The 15,975-nt window shown below is 41.9% G+C and overlaps 1 protein-coding gene across 1 annotated transcript in view; it reads right to left on the minus strand.

Annotated features, from left to right (window-relative positions):
- ap1ar (adaptor related protein complex 1 associated regulatory protein) overlaps positions 1-12,305 on the minus strand; it is a 98,064-nt gene extending 85,759 nt beyond the window's left edge. The window contains exon 1 of the mRNA XM_080191795.1: positions 12,220-12,305. Within this exon, the coding sequence (XP_080047921.1) occupies positions 12,220-12,290 (71 nt within the window). The 5' untranslated portion in view covers positions 12,291-12,305. The remainder of the gene's footprint in view (positions 1-12,219) is intronic.
- Positions 12,306-15,975: the final 3,670 nt, after the last annotated feature.

Consider the following 15,975-nt stretch of genomic DNA (forward strand, 5'->3'; position numbering starts at 1 on the left):
CTCATCCATTGCAAAATTATATTTTTTTTCAAGCATTGCATAACCCACTCAAGTTCAGGTGGCCTTTTCACATGTGGGATAAACTATTATATTTCATCCATATGTACTTCCAATTTAATTGCTGTGAATTTAAACAAGTCAACTCTGCATGATGAAAGACATCTACTATTGAAATAAAAATATCATACTAGCAGATCCTTTGGATAGAAAATGCTACAAGCACATAGAAAGAACAAATTTGCATTAATATTGTGCTTTAGCTTGCCCTCAGACATTGCAAAGGACTGAATATCCAACAGATGATTTGATTTGTTTCTGTGCTGTCATTATTATTTGCTTCCTCTTATTGTGTTTGTCTTTGCCTTTGCCTTTCCTTCGAAACTATATCCCTGCAATCCTTTGGATGGATTCATTGGGGCTACTGATATTCCATCACATTGACTCCTTGTGTCACGTTGCTACAACAGCATCACTTTACAGGACTAAATTGTGCTGTGAAACGACCAACAATATTCCAACTTTATTCTATTTGGAGACAGATTATGAAACTGCTCTTAACTTAATATACAAGATAACACGAGAGTTTGGGTGCAACTGGGTTGTAATCTTCCTTTGATCAAGCTATGATGGTGATTGTAATCAGCAAGTAAAAGGTTTGCAGAGTAATGGTAGGGGTGCTGGCTTCATTCAGATGTGTTACAGGAGCAAATCATCTATTATTACAGTATCTCAATGCTATCTTTTTCTAAAACACAAACTAACCTGGCATAGCTTAAGCTGCTCCTAACATTCACCCCTGTTTTCCCCAACAACTGCCCTACTTTCTTTAACTGCTGCCAGCTACAGATTACTCTGGTCCAAGCTGAAGTATTAACAATGCGACCTCCTCTCATGAGGCAAGACTTAGAGGCACCTCATCATGAATTTTGAAATATCGTGCTGCGGAGGGTGTTGTTGATTGATCTATAACATGCTCCACAAACTGAATAACTATTCAAGTTAACACTGTTGTTTGCCCAGTTTCTCCATGCTTCATGGTCTTTCACATTGGCTCCTTCTGTCATAACTCTGACTGGCACTACCCAGATCCTCCCAGAGAGAGAAATATGTCAACTGGCACACTGCAAGGGACCTGCTGCTGTTCTGCACACTTCTGCTGTGCTTGAATTTGAAGCAGCAGGATTCCCTGTTGTACAAGGATTGGTAATTGACACTGCAGGCACATCAGCTGATTGTGATGATTTAGTGCAAGCTGTGCTCCCTCTTCCAGCCCATCATCCCTCACAGCAAGTACAGTGGCAATGACTTAATCTACTTGATCATTCCTTAAATAATACCTCAAGTGACACAGAATGAAGCTACCACTTCTTTTATTTTATATTAAACTGAAGGAGATTCCAGGCAAATTATGCCTCTGTTTAAGTGCCTATAAATTATGAACGAGCGCAATATTACTCTTCATGGACCAAATGTCATTGTAATATCAGAGCACATCCTATATGGTGCAAGGCTTTTGTTAAACCCATGTTCACCTTCACCAGACAGACTCCAAACTGACTTCACCTATTTCCTACTCATCCCACAGAAATTTTGTATCATACAGCCCCAATTTGTCTCTGCAACTACATTGTGGAACCATGCTTGAATGCCAAGTATTTCACCTTGCTGTGCTGAAAATGTAGTGTTGTGATCGGTTTCTCTGCATCGGCACAAGCTGATCAGCCCAGCTCATAATGTTTATCATTCAATCAGCCTGGACAGCTGTTTTCTCACCAACTCAATGACTCCCCTTGATCAGCTATTCTGCTTATCCAATTGATCTTATATTCCTGATCAAGCAACAACAATCATTAGTCTGAAATAATATCTGGAATTGGTCTCACAAGAGACATTCACAGATCTCATCACCCAATAATGCATGCATCCTATAATACATCACGCAAATCCAGAGTAATTTATTTTGTTTGTGTGCTTTGACTTTTTGTCAGGTTTTATTTCACTGTTAATGCTTTTGTGGCTTCATGTTTTTTTCCTTTGCAAGTTATTGCTTTGAACTATATGCATCATATTTTAAATTATAAATTGCACTAAATAGTGAAAGATACAGAGCTCAGGATGAGAACGCAATCACTGAGTAACGACCAGTCTTTCTTCCCACGTTCTACGATCTCATTTTGATTGCCTTGTCAACAGCTCAAAGATTTTACTAAAAAAGAGTAAATCTTTGCTTAATTAGATCTTGGGTTAGATGTCATTCGCTAAGATGCATTTGTTACAAGGTTTGATTCTATCGTGAGCTTACGTTGAATGATTTTCCCTTTCTTCCTCACCAGATGCTTCTGCACAACCTTGATACACAAATCCCGGATGCTGGTTTCTTATTAAACACAGATTATACACACTTACTGACTGTTCCTCCCAAAAGTTTCACTTGATCTTCATTTTCAGCCTTCAACCAAATCCAACCTTTTCTTCTCTGAGCAATGGGGCTGCATCTGGACTAAACAGCACTAAATTAGTGAGCACATCCTTTGTCCTTATTCTCCATGTGTTAATTTAAGCTTGCGATCCATGACTTTCAGAACTTTGTATTCATTCTCAAATACTGCTGTTTGTTTCCAGCAGTTTACTTAGACTAAAAGTTGAACAGCCTATTTTAATGTTGTTATGGTCTTCAGACATAAAAAGGGCACTGATGGCATGGTGGTACAGAGGTTAGCACTGCTGCCTCTCAACCCCAGGAACCTGGTTCGATTTCTGGCTCGAGTCACCGTCTGTGTGGAATTTGCACATTCTACCTGTGTCTGCATGGGTTTCCTCCAGATGCTCTGGTTTCCTCCCACAGTCCAAAGATGTGGATTGGCCATGCTAAATTGCCCCTTTGTGTCAGGGAAACTAGCTAGGATAAATGCCTATGGCTATGGAGATAGGGCTGGGTGGGATTGTGGTTGGTACAGACTCAATGGACCGAATGGCCACCTCCTGCACTGCAGGATTCTACAATTAAACCGTTAAATAAACTTAAAATCCTTCAGATGTAATTTAAGAAGTGTCACAAGTAGGCTTATATTAACACTGCATTGAAGTTACTGTTAAAATTCCCTAGTCACTATATTTCTGCACCTGTTCGGGTACACTGATGGAGAATTTAACATGGCCGATGCACCTAAGCATCATATCTTTCGGACTGTGGGAGAAAACCCACGCAGACACAGGAAGAACATGCAGACTTTGCACAGACAGTGACCCAAGCCAGGAATTGAACCCAGTTCCCTGATGCTGAGAGGCAGCAGTGTTAACCACTGAGCCACTGAAATCAAACCTTACTTTCTGATTATTTAAAAATAGTTAATCTTCATCATTGTGGAATCTCATACTTATTGTGTGAACCCATTACAATCAATGAAACAAGAGAGCAGTATACCGTCTATCTCCCTGGCCTTACATACGACAAAAAGCCACTGAAACTTATTAAACACGTGGATGCATTTATAGCTACCCACTACCTCCTAAGGTAAACAATCGATTTTTACCAGAGACATAGAAACTGATTTTTTTAAAACCCGAAACAGATTCATCAACAGGCAACACCATATGAACCAAGCTTCTCTGGCCTTTGGAAAATTTTAAGGATCCATTCTTTTGGGTGGCATGATAGTTAGCACTGCTTTTTCACAGTGCCAGGGGCCCAGGTTCAGTTCTGGCCTTAGGTGATTGTCTGCATGGAGTCTGCACAGGTTTCCTCCGAGTGCTCCAGTTTCCTCCCAAAGATGTGCAGGTTAGATGAATTGGCCATGCAAATTGAACCTTTAGCTTCCCAAGGTGCGTAGGTTAGGGAGATTAGCCATGGTAAATGCATACGGTTGCAGGAATAGGACAGGGTGGTGAGCCTGGGTGAGACACTATCAGAGAATGAGTGCAGGCTTGATGACCCGAATGGCCTCCTTCTGCACTGTAGGGATTCTATTCTATGACTCCTGGGATCCTTGGGCATTCTTGTGTTAACATCCAGCCTGTCAACACTAGAACAGGACACTAAACTGACAACAAAGACTGCCTCAGTCTAAAGCTCGAGTCCCTGAAAAATTCCTACTATTGAGAGGATGCAGAGTGGACCAAATCTCAGAATTCTAACCTCACCTTGCTGAGTCATCACCAACTTTGAAGGAATTCGGCGACACCTGCTTTCAGCTAGCTGAACCCTCCCAAACTTTAACTCCAATGTGCAAGAACTCTCAATATACTCTTGACTTTCTGGAATCTAACATTCACTTGAATTAATATCTGTATCTTTGTTTTTTTCTGTTTAAATTATTCCTAGTTGCAAAATTATTTTCTTTCCTATCTCCTTCTTGCGTGCATATTTGTTATGACAGCCATTCACATTTGAATGTATGAATAAATAATACTGATTTAATGCTAAAGGGAGTTTGCTGAGAGTCACTTCACAAAGGTGGTTTGGGAAACACACCTCTGCTTATGGACAGATGGCTAGAAAAACAAAGGAGTTGAGTTTGCCACTGTTCTCTGTGGTAACAGTGTGCAAGTGTAATTGATGTCACCGATCTGACCAACAGTTCTTGCAAGTCAGGCATCCACAAGAACGTTAGTTTGTGCTCCATGAAAATGTCCATTAGCACCACAACTCTTATCAACCAAAATCTGACCAACATTGGCTCCCAATCCAGCAAGGGCTTGATTACAAAACCCTAAAGCATCCAACCTCTCCCCATTAACTGCTCCTGCCCTGCAATCATCAGAGATTGCTTCACCCTCCAATTCTTGCCATCCTTGATTTTCATCAGTTCACCTTTGGCAAGCATGCCCTCAGCAGCTTGAGCCGTCAGAAATCTCACCCCAAATATCTTCACCAATCTTCCCCTTTAAAAGACACTGCTAAAAGCCAACTTTTTTCACTTATCCTAATGTTTTCTTTTGGGTTCTGTTGATTTTTTGTCAGATTATGCAGCTGTGATATACTTTGGGGTGTTTTATTATGGTAAAATGCTATAGAGTGGCACAGTGGCACAATAGTTAGCATGCTATCTCTCAGCACTACAGGCCCAGGTTCAATTCCGGCCTTGGGTGACTATGTGTGTGGAGTTTGCACGTTCTCCCCACGTTTACGTGAGTTTCCTCCAAGTGCTCTGCTTTATTCGTAGAATCCCTGTGGTGCAGGAAGCGGCCATCTGGCCCATCGAGCCTGCACCAACAACAATTCCTCCCAGGCCGTATCCCTGTAACCCCATGTACTATATCCCACTAGTCTCCCTGACACTAAGAGACAATTCAGCATGGCCACTCAACCTAACCAGCACATCTTTGGGAGGAAGTCAGAGCACCTGGAGGATACCTACGCAGATATGGGGAGAATGTGCAAACTCCACACAGTGACCTGAGGCCAGAATTGAACAGTGGTCCTGTGAGGCAGCAGTGCTAACCACTGCGCTACCATGCCGCCCCTAGCATGGATTGGCTTAGATAAATTGGCCCTTAGTGTATAAAGATGTGTAGGGAGGTGGATTGGCCATGGTAAATGTGTACAGAGTTAAAGGGATTGGGGGGGGGGGGGCACTGGATAAGATGTTCTTTTGATGGGCTGGACTCCATCTGCATTGTAGGGATTTTATGAGTCCATAAATGCAACGTATGTACAAAATAGTCAAAAGTGCAGCTCCCCAGCCACTTACACTGACATGATTTAATAGAAAATCCTCATCATAACTGTTCCACGACTGGTGGCTTCAGTTATCTTGGCTCCAACCTCTGGATTTCCCACACTCAATCTCATGGTCCTTCTTGAAGCCACCCATTAAAACATATCTCTTTGACTAAGCTTTTGGTCATTTGACCTGACAGCTTCTAATGTCATTCAGCTGTTAAAACATTGTGAAGTACCCTGGGCCCTCACATTACATTCAAGGTCCTATATAAACACAAGTCATTGTTGAAATATGAAGGAGCAGGTATCCTACTATTCTCTTCAACTGATACACAACACTGACTCTTTGTCTTATGATACAAATCATGAATCAGTCTTTACAAGAAAAATGAAGAAAAATTTCAAATGTTACTAGATAATACCGAAATACTGATGTCTTATCAATATTTTAAATCCATTTTGTGAATAGCACCTCAAAAAAAACTTGTAAACTAGAATATGTGCCTGTGAGAAGACACTTGTGCTGAAATATCTGTAATGTTAACTAATTCCACTAGCTTCACCTTTTTCAAGTATTAAGGTGTCAGCTTTGAATCAGTGATAGCAGTCTTGCCTCTGAGGCAGAATTTGCAGATTCAAGTTTCACTCTAGAGATCTGAGAACATAATCTAGGCTGACATCTCAGAGCAATGATGTGGGTATGCCAGCGTTGGACTGGCGTAAACACAGTAAAAAGTCTGACAACACCAGGTTTTAGTCCAACCTATTTATTTGATAGTATACTCGCAAGCTTTCGGGTTAGCCCCTTCGTCAGGTGAACTTCGTCAGGTCACCTGACGAAGGGGCTAACCCGAAAGCTTGCGAGTATATTATCAAATAAATAGGTTGGACTAAAACCTGGTGTTGTCAGACTTATCTCAGAGCAACACAGAGGGAGTGCTGCATTGTTGGAGGTGCCATCTTTCTGGAGGAGACAGCAAACCAAGGCCGACATGCCTCTTTAGAATGGTTGCAAAATGGTTTCCGTGTTCACATAAATAGCAATTGTAAATATATTTTGAAGGCAATTCATTAACTGCAAAGAGTTTTTGGATAGCCTGAGAACATGAAAAGCCATCATATAAACGCAAGCTGGCTTTTTCTCACCTGATGGAACGTCAAAGACCAAAATGTTCACTCTTCTGTTCCTTCCTCCACAGAAACTGCCAAACCTGCTGAGTATTCAGCATTTCCTGCTTTTATTTCAGATTTCCCACACCTACAGCATTTTGCTTTTTCTTCTATTTTGAATTCTATATTTTTCTATAGCATTAGAATACTTTTACAGCAACCATCTGGAATCTGGCATTGGCAGAAGTGGCCACATATTTACGAATGAAGAAGATATGTGGGGTATACAGATATTGGATGAAGAAAAACATTTCAGGCAGAAACAGAAAGAGGGGCAAAGTTGCATTAATATAACATCTTTCATGACCACAGGACATCCCAAAATGCTTCACAGCCAATTCAGAACTTTTGAAATGTAGCCACTTTGTTATTAAGGAGATGACAGTCTATCTGCACAAAGCAAGTTCCCATAAATAATGATGTGATAATGACCAATCTTTTATCACGATGGTGATTTAAAGAGAAACTTTGGCTAGGACACCAGTGATAGCTCATTATTATCTGAAATAGGGCCAATGGATTTTTACACCCTACTGAGGGGGTCTCGGTCTCATCTGAAAATGGGACCTCAGGTAGTGGGGCACTACTCAGTACCGCACTGGAGTGTCAGCCTCGATTTTTGCACTTCAGGTTTGGCATGGGGACTTGAACCCACAACATTCTGATTCATAGGCAAGAGTTCAAACAACTGAGCCATGATTGCAATCTATAATGCACCTTTATCTGGCAGATGCCTTTTAATATAAATAAATTTAGTGCCATGCACTCGGGTATGGACAATTCTAAGCATGTATTCACCGTTTATGGTTTCTGTATAGAAAAAGGATCTACGAACCACAATGCAATAAGTTAAAGTCCATAACCAGTGTTGCAAGAACATTGTAAAAATACACAAGGTTTTAGGATCAATGCTCCTTCTAAACTGTGCAGCAATCCAGAATACACCATGTGGTAATCTGGAACACAATCCACATGGTGCAACAAGCAGATCACACACAACAAGAAAAACTAAAGGGAATATCGGTTATAACGCACTGCCAAATGATTACAACCAATCACTGGCCTAGCTGGTCTGTGTAAGGGCTTGGGCAGGACACACCTAAAATACTGTGCCCAGTTTTGGAACCTGCAGGTGCTGGATGATGATAAGGAATCCATAAAACGTAGAGAAGGGTCATTTGATTAATATCTAAGTTAAAGTTTTCTTACCAGGTAGGTGAAACGACCGAAAACTTTGCACTTCAGAAAACTGTGGTCTTCTAAGAGATTTAATTGAGGGCTTTAAGCGAATGAAAGATTACACTCCAAGTCCAAGAGGACAAGCTATTAGGTTGATAGGTTACTGGGGATGAATGGACAACTGAAGTGTAAAGTGCAAAACCATAGAACTAAGCCACACATCAGGAAGTACAATCTTTCTCAGAGTCATTGACCCAAACTCTCTCCATTCTCAATTAAGTACCATGTATTGCATTAACTCATATACTTTTCAAAACCAATGTAATAAACGTTAAATTTGTTAGTGTTAAATCTAATTTATCTTCTTGAATGGAATATTTTATTGCATCATTAGCTTCTACCGCCTTTAATGGCGTCAATGGTTCAATTGGTGTAGATCAGAAAGCAGGGTCCAATTGTCAATGTAAGTGATGGATGTTTAAACACAAATAGGGAATATCTCAGACATTGAGTATGGGTGAGGAGTGTTGAGCCGAACAAAGTCAATAAATTCTCACAGCAAGGGAAGGCTGTGTGTTTTAGCTTTGAATCCACCAACTGGATCCCATTAACACCAAGCAGTGGTCTTCTGAGACTCGAAACAACATTACACGTACTCTGATTCCCACATTCTCAAAACAACTTCGTATCCAGTCTTTGGGGCTCCTATAAATTTTAATTAAAATAATATAGTAAAATATTTCTGAATGTTGAGGCAAGGAAACATTTGCATTCAGAGGGATTTGGGTGTCCCCGCATACGAATTACAAAGTTAACATGTAGGTAGAGCAAGCAATCGGGAAGGCAAATTGTATTTGTTTTTTTTAAAAAGAGATTGGATACAAGAATAAAATATTGTATTGCTACAATTATAAAGGACATCAGTGAGGTCACACGTAGAGTAACTGTGTACAGTTATGTTTTCCTTATACAAGGAAGGATATACTTGCCTGAGAACGCAACAATACAAAAAAAATTACTAGACTGGTCCCTGGTGTGAAAGGACTGGGCTTTGAGAAGAAACTATGTAGACATGGCTTATAGATGTTACAGAAACATATAAGATTATGAAGGGAATAGATAAGACAGAAACAGGAAAGTTGCTTCCATTGGCAGGTGAAACTAGAACTAGGGGGCATCGCCTCAAAATAAAGGGAAGCAGGAATTTCTGCACCCAAAGGGTTGTGAATCTGTGGAGTTCGTAATCCAGTGAAGCAGTTGAGGCTACCTCATTGAATAGTTTTAAGGCAAGGATAGATACGTTTTTGAACAGTAAAGGAATTAAGGGTTATGGTGAACGGGTGGGTAAGTGGAGTTGAGTCCACAAAAAGATCAGCCATGATTTTATTGAATGGCGGACCAGGCTCAAGGAGCCAGATGACCTAATCCTGCTCCCAGTTCTTAGTTCTGGGGTTTAAGAGGAGTGAGAGGTGATCCCATTGAAACACAAAATTAAGGAGTTTGACAGAGTGGATGCTTGGAAAATGTATCCCATGTCAGGGAAATCTAAAACACAGGCTCACAGTCTTAAAATAAGCAGAAATAGAAATGGTTGAGAGCTTCAAGTTTTTAGGTTTCCAGATCACCAACAACCCTGTCCTGCTCCTTTTATGCCGACAATATAGTTAAGAAAGCCCACCAACGTCAGGAGATGAAGGAAATTTGGCATGTCTGCTACGACTTTCACCAACTTTTACAGTTGCACCATGGAAAACATTCTTTTTGGTTGTACCATAGCTTGGTATGGCTCCTACTCTAGCCAAGACTGCAATAAATTACAAAGGGTCATGAACAAAGCCCAGTCCATTGCACAAACCAGCCTCCCATCCATGCACGTTGTCTGCACTTCCCACTGCCTCAGAAAAGCAGCCTGCATAATCAAGGACCCCACACATCCCAGACACTCTTTTCCATCTTCTCCCATTGGGAAAAAGATGCAAAAGTCTGAGGATACATACCAACCAATTCCAGAACAGCTTCTTCCCTGTTGGTATCAGATTTTTGTATGGACCTACTTCGCATTAAGTTGATCTTTCTCTACACACTAACTATGACTGTAACACTACATTCTGCACTCCTATCCTTCTCTACGTACAGTGTGCTTTGTCTGTATGGCACGCAAGAAACAATACTTCTCACTGTATGCTAATACATGTGACAATAATAAATCAAAAATAAAGAGTTGCCCATTTAGAACTGAGATGAGAAGAAAATTTTCATTCAAAATCTCTGGACTTCTTTATCCCATTATACTCAAGACAAAGTTCAATGCATTTTTAGGTGCTAGAGGAATTGAGGGATACAGGATATTACGGGAAGGAGAAGGGAGCTCAAAGGCCCAAATAAGTCAGCTCTTATTTCTCATCCTATCACATTGAACATACAATTAATTCAACATTTATCTCAAAGCTCCAGGTTCAAATCTAACTTTATACAGTGGAGGAGGAACATTTAAGCATATTAATCTCTCAGTCACAAGTTCACAGAACATTCACGACTAAAATAGATAGCTTTTTAAAAGATCGTAACCCTGACATTTCCATTTCCAATATGAGGCAGAGTATCCTTCAGGAAGTTATGGTAGTATGGAGGTGGTTTTACTCTGTACCTAATCTGTGATAGGGAATCTAGGCAAGGTTGATAATGGCATTAAAAGAAAGAGAGAGGCAGAGAGATAATGGATCAGATTTGTTCCTTTCCCTGTTAATTGCATCATTGAACTGCTAAACATAAAATTATCCAATTAAAGCAAAAGTGCAATCATTTAATGGATTGATGATTTTTTAAAATGAAATGATAAGGAAATCTTCTGACAATACTAGAAGCAATAATTTCACTGTCATGCCATTGTCCAGATCCACAATACAAATCATAATTATACACAGTAAAAAGATATATGGTCCGAACATTCAGTGAGTTGAAAAGGGCTAGAGGTTTGATCATTTTTATTGATCTTTACAATGATTCATTTATAGTGATTCACAATGATCTTTGGGCAGCATGGTGGCACAGTGGTTAGCATTATTGCCTTATGGCGCCAGGGACGTGGGTTTGATTCCTCGCTTGGGTCACTTTCTGTTTGGAGTCTGCATGTTCTCTGTGTCTGCGTGGGTTTCCTCTGGGTGCTCCGGTTTCTTCCCACACTCCAAAGATGTGCAGGTTAGATGGATTGGCATGATAAATTGACCTTTAGTGTCAAGGAGATAAGCAGAGTAAATATTGGGGGGGGGTTACAGGAATTCAGACTGGGTGGGATTGCTGTAGGTGCAGACTCGATGGGCCGAATGGCCTCCTGAACTGTAAGGTTTCTATAATTCTATCAACTCAATTTTTTATTGAGAGGGGGGAAACAAACAGGACTTAGTTGTACAATCAAAACAATATTCTAACCTCCAAATGTAAAAAAAGTCCTCCCCGCTGCTATTTTGTAAAGATTACTAGTTCCCACCCCTTCTCATAAGGTGGACTGTATGGAAACTTGACAACTGATACAATGAAACATTTTTCAACTTACTCCTAACTGTATTTACAACTGCAATGTGTCATTACATTCTCTCAAACGTATGATATAAATCACGCAGCAATTTCTCAAAATGTATCCAAGAACTGCTTCGAAATTTTGTTTTAAAAAGTCTCCACGTTTTAATAATTAATTCATTTTATGATTCTATATCCATTGATAAACACAGGAGGGGCATTCCCTTTTTGGTTTTTAAACTTATCTGGACTAAATTCTAAACTTACAGATGATCTGCCTTTACTTTAGTTCCTGTAAATTTCCAAAGTGAGAGTTGATCTTGAGGGGGATGAAAGACATTTGTTGTGAAAAGTGACCTCATGCTGTACTGAAGTACAGCATTATTTAACTTGATTAAATTGATGGGAGAGGTCGAGGAGAAAGCTGCACCCCTCCCTGTATGGCAGGCAAAAATTCAGCATCACAAAAACAAGGATCTCGGTGACAAAGTATCACAACTGCATTGCTTAAAAAAAAGTAATTTTAACCAACCGCACACTTTTCAATGCCTAGATGCGAGAGATGCACAGAACAATTTAACTATTAAACGACTGTTGCCACCTAGGCTGGCTGCGTCTTCATGTGAGAACCCCCTAGAGTAAAACACAGGAGCTGAATTAGCTGCATGCTGAACAATGATTTAAAGACTCACCCTCCACCTCGCTGGATCCTGTTGGCCTCTTTCCTAAACAACCGAAAGCACCGGGTCCAGCAATTCCCCATGGCACATGCCCTTCGGTCAGCTGCAAGACACGGGCTAGAAAGTAGTACAAGCCCGCATCCATAGGACAAGCCCATCCATCCAGCCGGCTGTGCAGGGTACTGGGGATTTTAAATAAACTCAGCAGCAAAGGCCAGGTAGAGAGACAGGAGCAGCTGCAACAGAAGAGCGCGGCTAATGCTGCTGCAAAGAAGCCCAGGAGCCCGGCGCACGCCTGCCCATCACCGGCTCGCGTAGGCTCTTCCGGCAGCGGCTCACGTCCGACACCGCCTCGACGCTGCTGCGCTTCCTCCTCCGGGCCACAGAGGACGCTGCAATGCTTCCTCCTCCGGGCCACAGAGGACGCTGCAATGCTTCCTCCTCCGGGCCGCAGAGGGCGCTTCTGCTCTGCCTCCTCCGGGCCGCAGAGGGCGCTTCTGCTCTGCCTCCTCCGGGCCGCAGAGGGCGCTTCTGCTCTGCCTCCTCCGGGCCGCAGAGGGCGCTTCTGCTCTGCCTCCTCCGGGCCGCAGAGGGCGCTTCTGCTCTGCCTCCTCCGGGCCGCAGAGGGCGCTTCTGCTCTGCCTCCTCCGGGCCGCAGAGGGCGCTTCTGTTCTGCCTCCTCCGGGCCGCAGAGGACGCTGCTACTCTTTCTTCTCTGGGCCGTAGAGAGCGCTGCTGCTCTTCCTCCTCCGGGCTGCAGAGGGCGCTACAGACTCTCTCTCCCACTCGGACCCAGCACTCCCTCTGGTGGCAGCAACAGTCGGCACGCGCTGTGGGCTTCGCCTTTCTCGCAGTTCCCCAGTAGAGGTACCCAGTGCAGAGATGTTCTTTCTGTTTACACTTGTTTGCAGAATTTTACAATAATGTTATTTGACTGGAGGTTTAAATAATGTGAACATGCAAAACAAAGAGCGAGGAAATTTAAAGGGGGCATGGTATAGTTAGTGTTTTTGGGGATTGTCTGTGGCTGCAGTAGGACTGTGTTTACTGAGAAATATTTTCTGAGTTGTTTGAAAGGAAGGCGAGGGAGGAGGGTGTCTGTAGGAACCAACAATTTTTTTTGGGAGGGGGACAGCAGGGAGGACACTCTCCTAAAAAATGAGTTCAGCACTTTCTGTTCATTTTTGCAGTTTTATTAATATAGGTGAAATGGGATTATCACAACAAATAAGCATTTAAGTACGTGTCTAGTTTACCAGCTGTGGGTAATCTGATTTCAAATGTTTGAAAATGACTTTTTAAAACTACCAGCATCATTTTACAGTGTTCTGAAGAAGTCATATTGGAATTGTAACATTAACTCTGTTTCTGTCTCTCCAGATACTGTGGAGATGCTGGTGTTGGACTGGGGTAAACACAGTAAGAAGTCTCACAACACCAGGTTCAAGTCCAACAAATTTATTTGGTAGCAAAAGCCACTAGCTTTTGGAGCATTGCTCCTTCGTCAGGTAAGTGGGAGTTCTGTTCACAAACAGGGCATATAAAAGCACGAACTCAGTTTTGAAAATAATGGTTGGAATGCAAGTCTTTACAGGTAATCAACTCTTAAAGGTACAGATGATGTCAGTGGTGAGAAGGTTAAGCACAGGTTAAAGAGATGTGTATTGTCTCCAGCTGGAACAGTTAGTGAGATTTTGCAAGCCCAGGCAAGTCATGGGGGTTACAAATAGTGTGACATGAACCCAAGATCCCACTTGCAGCTGCCCTCATGTGTGCGGAACTTGGCTATCATGACTTGCAAAATCTCACTAACTGTCCCAGACAATACACATCTCTTCAACCTGTGCTTAACCTTCTCACCAATGGGCAGGACCTAGACCATTGGAGGATTCCAGAGATGGGGGTCACTTCCTTCACTCAGCCTTTGTCAGAATTAATTGATCCTGATCATGGGTCTTTGATTTCTGTTTTGTTCAATGTGACCGTTGGAACCTAAATATCATCAAACTATTGTGTTCTCACATTAGCTCAATCGGTTAATTCCATCAGAACTAAGATCACCTCAAAAGTAGCACTTTTAGTATATCGTAGGCAAAAAGTCCTCCTTGGAGACATAGTCCGAATTTGCAAAATGCAAGGTCATTGTTCATTTCTTCTGTAATTTTCCCAGTGATGAATGACTCTGAGAAGTTGCTTGGAAAAGATAGTGAGTGATAATGCATACTGCAAATGCTGTCATTGTTGGATGCTGAATGGTATCCTTACATTTACCATGGTTCAACAGGTAAAGTGAAGAAGATTTTAGAATGATTTCCTGTGAAGTTGAACTTATGCCACATTCAGTAACATAGAATCCCAACAGTGCAGAAGGAGGTCATTCAACCAATCGTGTCTTCACAGAACATCTTACCTATGCCTTATCCCCATAACCCCATGTATTTACCCTGCTAAACTCGCTAGTCAACAGATCTTGGGACAATAAGAGGCAATTAAGCATAGCCAATCCACCTAACCTGCACATCTTTGGAGTGTGGGAGGAAACCAGAGCACCCGGAGGAAACCCATGCAATACCGGGAGAACATGCAAACTCCATCGAAGGCTGGAATTGAACCCGGGTCCTTGATGCTGGGAGGCAGCAATGTTAACTAGTGTGCCACCATGCTGCCATAGGAAAATAATTATACCATTTTCATGATTGTGGTTCATAGACAATGAAAAGTTCTTTATGACAGAAAAAGAGAAGAATCTCATGACAAATCTTCAGTTGATATATTCATTTCTACTTTCCCATACCGTTTGACACCAGGTTATTGAGTTCTTTGAGTAGGTAACCAAAGAAGTGGATAAGGGTAAAGCAGTTGACGTGGTGTATATGGATTTCAGCAAAGCGGTTGATAAGGTTCCCCATGGTAAGCTACTGCAGAAAATACGGATGCATGGGATTGAGGGCGGTTTAGTGGTTTGGATCAGGAATTGGCTAGCTGATAGAAGACAGAGGGTGGTGGTTGATGGGAAATATTCAACCTGGAGTTCAGTTACTAGTGGTGTACCACAGGGATCTGTTTTGGGGCCACTGCTGTTGGTCATTTTTATAAATGACCTAAATGAGGGTGTAGAAGGAAGGATTAGTAAATTTGCGGATGACACTAAAGTCAGAGGAGTTGTAGACAGTGAGGATGGATGTTACAGTTTGCAGAGGGACATAGATAAGCTGCAGAGCTGGGCTGAGAGGTGGCAAATGGAGTTTAACGCGGAAAAGTGTGAGGTGATTCACTTTGGAAGGAATAACAGGATTACAGAGTATTGGGCTATGGAAAGACTCTTAGTGGTGTGGATGAGCAGAGAGATCTCAGTGTACATGTGCATAGCTCCCTGAAAGTTGGCGCCCAGGTTGATAAGGTTGTTAAGAAGGCGTCTGGTGTGTTAGCTTTTATTGGTAGAGGGATTGAATTTCAGAACCGTGAGATTATGCTGCAGCTGTACAAAACTCTGGTTCGGCTGCACTTGGAGTATTGCGTATAGTTCTGGTCACCGCATTATAAGAAAGATGTGGAAGCATTGGAAAGGGTGCAGAGGAGAGTTACCAGGATGTTGCCTGGTATGGTGGGAAGGTCTTATGAGGAAAGGCTGAGGGACTTGACGTTGTTTTTGTTAGAGAGAAGAAGGTTAAGAGGTGACCTAATTGAGGCATACACGATGATCAGAGGATTAAATAGGGTGGAAAGTGAGAGTCTTTTTCCTCAAATGGTGATGGCTAACACGAGGGG

Source organism: Carcharhinus amblyrhynchos, chromosome 1 (genome assembly GCF_965287045.1).
Source record: "Carcharhinus amblyrhynchos chromosome 1, sCarAmb.v2.hapA, whole genome shotgun sequence".
Taxonomy (NCBI): domain Eukaryota; kingdom Metazoa; phylum Chordata; class Chondrichthyes; order Carcharhiniformes; family Carcharhinidae; genus Carcharhinus; species Carcharhinus amblyrhynchos.